The sequence below is a fragment of the Montipora foliosa genome, chromosome 2 (genome assembly GCF_036669935.1).
Source record: "Montipora foliosa isolate CH-2021 chromosome 2, ASM3666993v2, whole genome shotgun sequence".
Taxonomy (NCBI): Eukaryota; Metazoa; Cnidaria; class Anthozoa; order Scleractinia; family Acroporidae; genus Montipora; species Montipora foliosa.
This window is the reverse complement of record NC_090870.1, coordinates 22,368,427-22,380,926: the sequence shown is the minus strand read 5'-3', so window position 1 is coordinate 22,380,926 and position 12,500 is coordinate 22,368,427. Positions and strand designations below refer to the sequence as shown.

The 12,500-nt window shown below is 40.6% G+C and overlaps 1 protein-coding gene and 1 pseudogene across 1 annotated transcript in view; both read right to left on the bottom strand.

Moving 5' to 3' along the window:
* Positions 1 to 1,914, bottom strand: part of LOC137992677 (peptidyl-prolyl cis-trans isomerase B-like) — a 52,486-nt gene extending 50,572 nt beyond the window's left edge. The window contains exon 1 of the mRNA XM_068838158.1: positions 1,619 to 1,914. Within this exon, the coding sequence (XP_068694259.1) occupies positions 1,619 to 1,828 (210 nt within the window). The 5' untranslated portion in view covers positions 1,829 to 1,914. The remainder of the gene's footprint in view (positions 1 to 1,618) is intronic.
* Positions 1,915 to 11,718: 9,804 nt separating this feature from the next.
* The window catches only part of LOC137991327 (uncharacterized), a 4,907-nt pseudogene continuing 4,125 nt past the window's right edge, over positions 11,719 to 12,500 (bottom strand).

Here is a 12,500-nt window from a genome sequence, read left to right as displayed (position 1 = left end):
CCTATCAGACATAATAATAAGACTGACAATCTACAGCATCCGTTATTGTTTGCGTGTGACGTACGGCTATTAAAATTGTGGATTTGTTTACAATGGAGTAGAATAACAAATGTGTACAGACAAAATAATTCGTGCATCGCATTTTTAGTGGTACAACCGAAGAGTTAACTTAACAGACTGAGTTTCTCGTTATTCGAAAAAGCCCAAAGCTGGAGGGAGGGGTGTTAACGAAAACTAAGACCCTCGAAAACTAAGGCCTAAGATCGAAGATCCCGGGGTCTTACGTTTTCGTAGTACGAAAACTAAGACCCATTGTAAACAGTGGAAATTACGGGAAAGAAACCCGGGAAAACTTACCGCTAGCCAGAGATTTAGGCGCATGAAGGTTGTCTACGGGTTTGATTTAAACAAACACGACGCCATGACACGCTTGCATGTTGCTTGACAGAAAATCGTCGATGATTACTCATTGGCACCGCATCTCAACCGAGAAATTAAGAAATGGCTTAAATCGCGTCGGATCTGGGAAATAACCACGCAGGAAGGAAGCTACCCACAATGGCAATAAGGATAGGCTTTTTAATTGAGAATGTTTTTATATAATTATCTTCTTAAGCCTTTTATTGGGATTCCCATACAAATCGTTATATTTTTGTCGGCCGCGCTCACACTTAGCTTGGGGTGCCTGTGGTCCTTACTGTTAAGCGAGATCGTTTTCACTGTCACGCAACAAAAAAATAAAATCGAAACTGTTCAATGAAATAAGCCAAAAGCTTGTAATGTTGTAGGAAACGCATTTGTAAATCACCTCACCAATTATCAGGTCTCTGTGGTACATCGTTTCTGAGTTATTTGTCGCAGTGTTTCACGCAACTTTATAGAGTTTTGTATGGAGACGCCATGTTAGTGCATCTGCTGGTGCACCAGTATGGCGGCCAGAAATTCACACGAACATCTGGTATTCGCTTACAGATGAAAATGCTTACTTTTCGTTCATGATCAATACATTTTTAATACATGTGTATGAACACATCTCCTAATGTACTTGAATCGCTCAGACTGCCGAGATTCATAGGCGTAGCCATTTTTTTCAATCAAATAACTTTGTAATTATGGTGTCACGCAAGGTAACAATTCGGAAATTCTAAATGCTGTATTTTCGAAACGAAAAACGTCATGGAACTGGAAACTTGCAAAAAGATTTATTTCTAGGTCATCTTCAACGTCCGAAAGATAAATATCCAAAACACCTCGCTGTTTTGATTATAGAATTTGATGATGTCACTGTGAAAACATCTACAAAGACTTCCCTCACTGGTCACAACAGACTATAAAAGTACCCGAGATTCATTCCCTTTGGAGCCGCCCATGCCTGTAAAGCTCAAACAGGGAAGTGACTCCCTTAAATCAAAGAAAAAAGTACACAGTCTCATCTCAATTCATTTCCCTTTGCATGTAAAAAATTTATTTCGTCCGTGACAGCCGGTTACGAGAGGTTGTCTATTTTTTCGGGCCATGAGACGGCTGACAGAATATTATTTGATTCACGCCGTGACTAAGAACTTGCCAATGAAATACTTCAAAGACTTTTGAACATCATTCCCAATGGGTGCCTTACCTCATGAGACGCTAGAGCTTTGAAATTACCGACGGTTTTAGGAACTGTTTTTCCGAACAGTGCAATGACTATTCTTCCTTTAGGCTCGCCTCCAATACTGATGTCAAGATATGCTTTCTGCGTCACTAGAGTGTCAGAGTTAGCGCTGGCACTGTGTACGAACAGACCATGAATCAACCAGGGAAGGAAAATGACGGCGACCATCTTCATATGTTTCAGTTCTCAAAGAATGTCATCAATGACCCATTTGTTTCCCTTCTGAGTAAGATCCCGTTACCGGAGACGCCTTAAGTTGAGTGCTTTGTAACACAAGTTGGCATTGTTGAAAACAATGAACGACGAATTCTGACACCAAACATTCCAGCCGTTCCGTCTTACCCGGGACTGTTCTTTTGGACTACATTGTCCCGCTGTCCCGTTCTTAATCTAATTGGCCCGTATTCCGAAATATTTTTTATAGTTGTTATTACGTGGGATGCATAACATGCCTAGTCCAGTGAAGTTCTTTTTACTCGGGCCCGTAGGGGCACGAGTTATAAAATACGTTTGATTTCAGTTTTTTTTTCCTGTGCAGCAAAATGCACAATAGAAAAAGGTGGCGGTTACCTTACTGAGAATTACTTTGAAGATGACAGCGACAAAGAAAATAACTCCACAAACAAATGGACGCCATATTGGAATCTTCTGAAGACAAAGTAAAAACATTGGCACAGCGAACAAATGGCCTCACGCTTGTACCATTTTCACCGCGAACAAACAGCCTCCCGCTCAGTGTACCATTGACTACGGAGATAAGTTTTTTGTCTATTGCGTTTTTTTGTTTTTGATCGTTAAACAGTTTGTTTCTGGTAGTGGTCTAGCTTACATCCTTTGTTCAACTAGCCATATTAGTGATCGTGTTCACTGCCATCTTGTGTATATAGTTCTGTTCTAGTTTTACAACATTTGTTGTCATCAGTGGAGACTGTAATCAGCTCTTTAGAAAATAACTGTGATGTAGTTTGAAAGGCTGTACAGTTATTTGATTCTCAATGGTAATAAAGACTTGATTCCAAAGGAGAACTACAGGTCTCGATAAGCAAAAGTGTGTTTACTTTAGTTGTGATTCTCGTGTGCATTGACACGGACGTGCCCGACAACCGAGCAGAATTACAGAGAAAAGGCTGAGACGTTTATTTTATAACAGACTGAGAAAAAGGAGGAAACTTGCTGGAACGTATTTGGTTAACAATGTACCGAGGTCAACCACATTTTATCGTATTACTATCCAAGGAGATCACTTGCTCGTAAGCTACCTCAGGTATGCGTTTCAATCTAAGCACGTGGTATGTAACACTTTCAAAAGCGTGGATGAACAGGTAAATGCAAAATGATATTTGAAACATCGAAGCATGTTCCTTAAACATAAAAAGTGTGTTTGCATTTTTACAAATATTAGCAACACTTGCGCTATCCAGACCATTTGGAAAATGAAAGTTAAATTTAATACAGAAATCAGGAATACCCGGTACGATTTGAAAAAGAATGTTGTTATTTTGTTTTCTCAGAAACGGGACGCATTTATTTTGTATTCAGGATGAACTATTTACACAGGGAGGTAGAGTGAGCAATCAAAACAGAGTTTGTAAGTGGAAATCTAAACATCTTCGAGATACAAAACCGCTGAACAAACTTGTTAACACGTAAACCTGAAATATTGCAAATCATAATGCTGACAAACCCAAAAGCGAAGGAAATGGATCATGCATAGGACGTTTTGGATATCTGAATAATTTTGGGTTAGATTAAAGTGATACATTGTTAAAAATTTCCAAGTTATCCCTTGTCGTGTTAATTAGTAATGCAAACAAGTCTTAGTAATAAATTGGATTAACGAGGAACCAGTGATTGTAAAGCTAGTAATTGCCATGGTACGCATGTAACACATGTAATCATGAGAAGAGTCACGGAAAACGGAATTTGAAATGTTATGCAGGGGTAAGTATTTGAAGATAAAATAGGTATTTGTAGACTTTATGCTTCGATGTATTGTGCACATAAACAAGTATCTGTTCTTCTCTTTAAATGAGATTTTACTGCACTATCAGTAAAATACGGTTAATGGAACGTGACCGTACTAAAAGGGCTATTCATGTCGCGATAGTTATCTTCGCGTTCTTTGTAGTCGGCCGTTCAAGGTCATAAAATCAACGGTTTTGTTGTAAATAAAACGAGGACATAAAGACTTTGTTCCTAGATCTCAGATTATAACGTACACCTGCATTGGCCAAATCTGTTAAAGCTTCATTTATTACTGCTAAAGAGCACGTGTAATGCTTACCTGCTACATAGTAGAACCTGTGCAACTGGCTACTTTAATAGACAGGGTCTAGCTATAAAAGCCTCAGTTAGTCGTCCAAGGTTCACTTGGCAGTTTGTCTTCTATAGTAAATCAACTAGCTGTTTGCAATTTGTCAAAGTTTTCCCACTCCCTCCCTCTCTCCCTTTGGAGATGGGTTGGATATATCGCTTTGCCGTCATTAAAATTGGGTCACTCCTACGTGGTGTGGTTAAGTCTGCACTGCGACTTCCCCCAACCTTGTTGGGTCGTTGCCTTTGTACACTGCTCACTAACCAATACTCTTGTCCAATCCAGCACTTCCTGTTTACCACTCAGCTCGTAGTGCTGGGGAGACAAGTGAAGTTGTTCTATGTCACGCAATCTGGAAGTCGCATAGGCTAATCCGCCGCAAGGCAGTGTTCCCCTAAAAAAAACGCCAATACGTCTGTTGTCTCGTTCTATTGCGCCTTGCGTTATGTGTTTAAGTAATGGTCCGGCTAAAAAGCAGGCAGAAAAACAATAGCCCGCGGCAATAGCGTCGGTTAGTTAAAATGTGCCAACATTTTTAATCAAATTAAGTTCGGCTGTTCCCATTGGTGTAAGCAGCTAAAAGCGCGAAATTTGAATTTCAATGAAAAATGTAATCGACTTGCCGTCTAAAAAATTAGATTCTGTTTCGTAGAACAAATCATTATGCCTTCAAAAACTATGTTTGTAAATATCGTCAAGATTCTATGCGCCATTTGATTGGCGCATAGAACAATGCCCAAATTTGGCCGAGAGACAGAGATCAAGGGCATGGGGAAGAAGAAATCCAAAAAAGGCTTTTTTTTCATTTTTTTCTCATCTTTTTTCGACATTTTCCGATATTAGCCAATCAGATGCCTCGATTGGAGTGAAATTAAAAATTAATATTTCGCAGCTTCTAAGTACTTTTGCCGCTGGGCTGCCTGCTTCTTAGCCGGACCATTACTTAAAAAACATGTTGATAACAAGGAACAGTGACATTAATGGTAAATATTCCTTGACAGGCTTCTCACCGTTCAGAGAGTTTGCGTTCACATTTCTATCTTTATTTCTCGAGAGTTTCAATACACGAAGCGAAATAAGAATGACAGGCCAAGTGACCCACACTACAGTTCTATCTTTTCTCCTGCCCTTACCATTCCGGAAACGAAACACTATTTTTTTGACACCGACTCCGTATACATACAGAGGTTATTTTTCATTAGACAAGAGGTTTGGAAATATAATTCAAATAAAAATATTTCTCTTTGAAACGTTCAGTTTGTAAGTCGCTTTAATACTGCATTCGCTATCAAGCGCGGTGCGAGTCAACAATTAAAACAAGTGATTTTAAGGGAGGATGGGAGAGCGAGAAGATAAAAAAAAGTTATTTACCAGCAAAGGGTCGGTCCGTATAACAAAAAACTGTGACATCGGTCTTGAAAAAGCTGCCTCCGGCCTGCGGCCTCGGGAAGCAACTTCAAGGCCTCGGTCACAGTTTTTCCCTATACAGACCTCCCAGCTGGCAAATAACATATTTATTTTGACAATTGGGTGCATATTACTGTGAGTATTTAAATTACAACAAATGGTATATTTTAAATATTTGATTCTTGTGCTATGGATTCATTTGGCATGGCCATCCTCAAGGAACTTGTGTACTTCTGAAAGTATTTTCAAGTGTTGAGATATAGTGCACATCTTCACGTGTCGCGCACGTGACAAAGTGTTTTTTAAGTGCACCACTGCACGAAAGTTTGGTCATCTTGGAAAGATGTTTTCACATCTCACCTTCGTTTCTCTTTATTTTTTTCTGCAAAAGATGTTTCGATGAGTCATTTCGTTTCATCTTCAACCGTTCAATTAGCGTTTCCTTTCTCAAACACTGATCAAGAATACCCATCGATCGGTAAAAACAATGTGCTTAGCCACTTTGGAATAAATACACTATTTTTACCTCGTTTCTATGGTCCAGTGGTCATTGTCACCACCTGTAATGAAGATAATCTGGGTATTCACTGCATACACAGTCGAACATCATGAGAATCGCAATGTAAGGCCGATGTAAGAAGGACAGACTTCTCTCTTTTCTTTTCTTTAGAGCTAAATTAACGATACACCACTGTACTTTTGCAGTCGCAAATGTGCATACCCCAGGGATCGTAGATTACCCGCTCGATAAGAATCCGGTGCCATACAACCGGAACCATCACGCTTAGAACTCGGGCCACGCCCCCCAGGAGCGAGTAAATTCCCACTGAGCCATCGAAGAAAACTCTGCTCACGTAATGGTTTGCTATAGTTACCTTGTTCGTAGTCACAAATGGAGGTTAACTATCAATAGAGTTCTTTCAGTAGAGTTTTGACTTAGAGTTAGAGTTAGCGAATGCCAAAATCCTGAATTCAAGATTTTGGAAGTCCAAAATCTTGAATTCAGGATTTTGGCAGTCCAAAATCTTGAATTCAGGATTTTGGAAACTTAACTCTAACTCTACGACATAACTCTATGAAAATAACTCTAAGAATAGCTGTCCTCTCACAAATGTGCCCGACAGATGTTAAATAAGCCCCCCATCGGGACTCCAATTTTATTCCTTTCAGTATTTCCAAACTCCCGTGCGGCGATTAGAAATCTCACTCCTCTCTTCTTCTCTGAGCGCGCTCTAGACCACTCTACTCACAATATAAGCTATAGCAAATCCTTTTCGCCCGCGATGATTCAACCTCACATCTGAAAGTATTTGATACAGTGGATAGACGATTTTTCCTTGAGAACGGGAAGCTTTAAAGGTAAGGAGAATTATCTAAGTTATTTTAGATCTTGCTGCGGTCTCGTATGTTTCACTGATATAAATTTGAAAAAAAGTAGGCCGACGTTTTTCAAATTTACCCAAATTCACTCCATTTCAATCCTCTCCAGTTTTGTCCATCCATGTCCCTTCTTGGCTTCCCTGTGTTTTGTTACAGTTCTTCTATAGGTTTGAACAGTTATTTTGATATTTTAGTTAATTTTATGACCATTCGATCAGTGCTGAAAATTGCCTAAAATTGCGTGACCGAGCTGTTGTTAACCCTTTCACCCCCGTGGGGTTCCCCATTGACGAGTAAAATCGTCTGGCGTTAGACAGAGTAAAATCTTTAAGTGGCACTCTTGGGAGTGAAAGGTTAATGGGGACATAGTTTTTGAGTCAATCTAGCTGTTGTTAACCCTTTCACCCCCGTGGGGTTCCCCATTGACGAGTAAAATCGTCTGGCGTTAGACAGAGTAAAATCTATAAGTGGCACTCTTGGGAGTGAAAGGTTAATGGGGACATAGTTTTTGAGTCAATCTAGCTGTTGTTAACCCTTTCACCCCCGTGGGGTTCCCCATTGACGAGTAAAATCGTCTGGCGTTAGACAGAGTAAAATCTATAAGTGGTACTCTTGGGAGTAGAGGGTTAAATTAATTAATATTGCATCGAACGAATACTCCAATGGATCTGTTTTTCTTGCGAACCAGTTTGTTCGGTCGTTCCAAAACATTTCGTGAATTGAACCAGTGTGTTCAACTGGCCATTGTGTCAAATATTTCGCGAATCGAACCAAGGTGTTCAATCGGCCACTGTGCCAAGCATTTAAGACTAGGTTTACAGTAGAGGAAATTGTTCCGGATTCGTGATGAATACCGGATTAGTTTTAGATGAGTACCGGATTAGTTTTGCCGTTTACACAAAAGTGGACGAATCAGACATAAAACCTTCCCGGAGATTTTGAATCCGGAATCTAAAGTGGGAACTTTGAATCCGAAGACTTTTGAATCCGGGAAGTTTTGTCGTGTAAACGATTTTGATCTCGAATCCGGATATTTTTCCGCCTGCGATCTTTTGAGAGAGAGAGAGAGACTTAATTTTACGAGGGTAACACGTGACAGTAACTAACATTACTGATTAGCTTGTGGCCCTCTTAAGGTACAAAATTACAATAAAAACTACATTAAGAATAGATACTATTTACTAGTAGTAATCAAAGATTAGGAGTGCGTTCTCCGCCTGTGATAATTGTTGTCTGTTGCTGAAATCATTACTGTGAAAGACTGAAGTTTTACAGACATATAACATACTGACAAAGTCCACTGTTGTTCTGTGGATTTTGATAGCACCTTTGATGACACGTTGCGTGACGGCTCCAGTTTCGGTAAACTCGCAAATTCATGTTATTAAAACGTCTCATTTTCACTTTTACTGGTAATGTTTAGGCATAAAGGCTAAATTTAAAAAAAAATACTTGTGTTACATCTAGTACTCCGTGTATTCTGAGCTGGAAGCACAAATATCAGCTAACATCTGTAACATTTGCTGTCGCGTTTCCGTTTATCCATGGTTTATTTTAACAAACTCCCGGACAAACTCCCTGCGACTGGCAATAATTTTTATTTCCGCCCATGAATAAAAATAAGTCAGCTTTTACATTGCCCTTCCTTAGTTCTGGCTTAACTCTTATAGGTCTTGGCTTCAGAGTACTCTTCCATCGATTCAATGTCGACCTTCGCCGGAAACAGACTGAACTATTTGTGGCCACTGCAACTATACATTTAAGTCAACAAATGTAATCAAACTATAGCCAATGAAATATGGCTGTTCCCACGCGTACGGTTAACATCCCAAAGCCAAGGCGATTCAAAGTCGTGTTCGTGAACAGAATAAATAATGTTGTCCCAGCTATGTAACAAAAGCACGTCATCTCACATCCTGACCAAACAGGTCACGCTCGGTCCAGAAGAAAAACTTCTAGAAACGAGCGATCGCGAACAAATCGTCTCGTATTCACGAGCTTTGCGATGATGTAATTTGTTTTCGCCCGACCAAAAACTCTCACTCCAGGCGGCATTGGGACTGCATTCTCCTTTTTGTCGAATGCAATCAAAGTTAAAAACCAGTTCAAAGAAAACCCCAACGAAAGAAGTAACAAAAGAAAACAAGCATGACGTGACAGATGGACACTAAAACGAGGCCCAAAGCCCCTGCAAAAACCTAGGGGGCGGCCAATTTGCAGTCCACAAAGATCTCGATTTCTCGCGCCTGCGAAGCCTGCGAAACCAAATTAGGATGCGTTCTCTCCTTCCTCGAGAACGCAACAATAGAATAAGAAAACAAACATTCCTAGAACTCAATTATATATTAATTAATAACTAGACAAATCGATTTAAAAACGAAATGCATACAAAAGACTATCTATTGTCATTAATTTATATCAAACGATCCCCTTGTCTTCTGAGAATTTAGTACTCTTTTCCATAATTCAGCCTTAAAGGATTTTAAAGACTTACTTGTTTTTAATGATCGAGGCAAATTGTTCCAGTCCTTTACCGTCCTTACGGCAAAGGTGCGTCCACCCTCTGAGATGTTTTTATGGAGGGGGCACAATAAATTTAAATTACAATTTCTCGTGGTTCTTTGGTGTACATCGGAGTTTTTTCTAAGGGTTGTATTTAAATAGTTGGGTAAAGTACCATTTATCCGTTTATAGGCCAGTTCACAACGCTTTATATACGCTTCATTATAGAAGGGGATCCAGCTTAAGTTGTTAAACAATGTTACTGTTCGACTAGTGCGCTGTGCTTAAAGAATAATACGTGCGGCCCGTTTCTACATGCGGAGAACTCTCTCGAGTACCTCCTTGTTGCACAATGTCCATACTTGGCTTGCATACATCATAAGTGGTTTTATTATTGCGTTAAAATAGATTATTCTCTGATTTTTCTTTAAGTAGGGGCTAATATGGCGTAAGAGGCCAAGTCGCTTTGAAAGTTTATTGCAAAGTTCGTCAACATGCGCTTCGTAAGTTAGATCTTCATCGATGATCATACCAAGACGTTTATGGTCTTTAACGTTTACAATTTCTGCGTTATCCGTTTTTACTTCCAGTTTTCCTGAATCTTGAACTGTGCGCTTCCGTAGACGCTTGCCCGTTACCAACAGAGCTTTTGTTTTTTGCATATTCATATACATTTTGTTTTCTCTGGCCCATCTCTCTACTTTACACAGATCTAGTGACAATGCTTGATTTAATGATTGTATGGTTTTCCAGTTTGAACTCGAAGACAAGGTGGTATCATCTGCGTAAATGTCCGTAGTTGACTTTTGAACGTGAAGAGGCATATCATTGACGAACAAAAGGAAAAGCGCCGGACCTAGAATGCACCCTTGGGGCACTCCTTGCTTTACCGTCAACTGTTCAGATGTAGCTTTCCCTAACGAAATAAACTGCTTCCTCTCAGACAGGTAGGATTTGAACCAGGCAACAGAAGAAGGAGTAGCACCGTAGATCGACAGCCTTTTTAGAAAAAGTTCAGGATCAATCACATCAAAAGCTTTTGGAAAATCTATAAGAACCAGACTGGTCACATTATCATTATCCATGATCATTAGAATCTGATCAGTAAGTCGGATTAGGGCTGTTTCAGTGGAATGTCCTTGCCTAAAGGCTGATTGCAGCTCGTATAATAAGTTATTATTACGTAAGAATTTAGAGAGAGAGCTGACCACATGCTTTTCGAGAATTTTCGAGAGGACAGGTAAAACAGATATCGGGCGATAGTTGTTGATATCATTCCGTGCACCGCCTTTGTATAGTGGTGTGACTTTAGCCATTTTCCAATGATTGGGGAAACTTTTTGTCGATATTGAAAGATTAAGTAGTTTGCATAAAGGGTTTGCAAACACCGGTATAATTTTCTTAAGTGAGCGTACGCTCAAGCCATCGTACCCAGAGGCCTTGTTACTAGAGATTTTATCCATAATATCAATGGTTTGCTTAGGCGTTAACAGAGGAATGTTGTAAACCGTGTCTGTATTTAATCTTGAATGAACAAAATTTGCCAGCTTTGTATGATTAAAGTCTACGCCAGCATCATTGTTGTTACCAATGTGTTCTAGAATGTTAACAAAGTATTCATTTAGCTCGTTTGCAATGTCGGCTTCGTCGTTGATAATTTTGTGTAGCTACTTCATTGATACGCACTCGAGGTTTATTTGTCCCGCTCAGAGATCTTAGAGCTTTCCAGACGCCTTTCGGGTTTCCTTTATTCTCGTCGATCTTTTCACGAAAGAAACTTCTTTTTGTTTGTCTAATAAGACGTGTGGTTTGACCTTTTGCATGCGCATAACGTGTCCAATCCTCCTGCAAATTCGAGATTCGCGCCTTTTTCAACAACATATCCCTTGTTTTCATAGAATGAAGAATCTCCTTTGTCATCCAGATGGGCTGATTGAGTCTTTTGACACGTTTAGATTTGAGTGGAATGTGTTGGTCTAGAACATCATTAAGCATTGTTTCTATTAAACTCAAAACATCATTTATATCATCGAAAACAAACGCGGCGTCCCATGGGGTGCCTTGTAGGTCTTGTAATAATTCGTCTGTATTCAAATTCTAACAAATCTAACACACGAGTCGAGTTACAATACAAGATGGCGACTCGGAGAAAAAACACACAACGAATACGTGAACATGACAAAACTAAGTACCGCTGACCGGTACTTGCGTAATCTCTCTTTTCTTATGTAAAAAGGGACAAGGGATATGCGAAGCAAAAAGGGGTTGACGGGAAAGCAGAGAAACAAAACGTCTGTCTCCTTGAAGAACGAGGGACTGCTAGACTCTGATACTTAAACTATAGAAAATGAACGTAACGACGTGACTGTCCCGTCATGGGCATAACGGTTAACTAACAGAGTCAGGCACTAGGTGGCCACAAAGGAAAGGCGGACCACACTATGGTTACGTCCAGGCAGTCTCAGAAGTCTGTAACATAATTATCGTAACGTGCGGGGCGCCGACGCTGGCGCGCTGAACGCCTCGGCTGGTTGACGCTCTCAGAGGGAAGAAACTTCCTCTCTGCGGTGTGGTCTGAGGGGAGGTCCACAGGCTCACTAGTACTTGGTCCCAGGGAAAAGTCAGTGTCTTTTGACTCTGGGACGTGCTGATCCGCCGGTAAAGAAATTGCAGATGGGATCTCTGGTGGGGCAGGAGGAGTGGTTTGTGGAATGGGGTCCTCTTCATCCCCGGAGGAGTCGTCTGGACGTTGAGGAGAGTGTGCTGCTGATAGGTCTCCAGGAACATGGTAGCACTCAGAGTTTTTGATGCGATAGCTGGTGCTACGCAACTGGGAACCGATGAACTTTCTTACGTTACAGAAGGCGCCTTCAACGTTGGTTACCAGATAGCGGTCCCTTGCGCGTGATTTGTTTCTGTCTGAATGGACGTAGACGAGGTCTCCAACTTCAATGCCGGGAGTAGGGCGAGGTAGGGCCAACGGGGCTTTGGATTTCATGCTGTGAGGATGATTGATAAGTCTTTGATCGTGCTTTTTGGTTATCAGATCTTCGTCGGACATGGGAAGTTGGCGATAAGAGAATTGGTCTCGCTGAGACCACATCTCACGAGAGGACAATCCACGGGAATGGATGCGGGAATTTAAGGTGGCTGTTGCTACGGCTAGGGTAACTTCTGAAACTGCACCGCCAAGGGGGTCTTGGCGAAGTAATTCAATCTCTAGCTCTTGTACAGCCCTTTCCG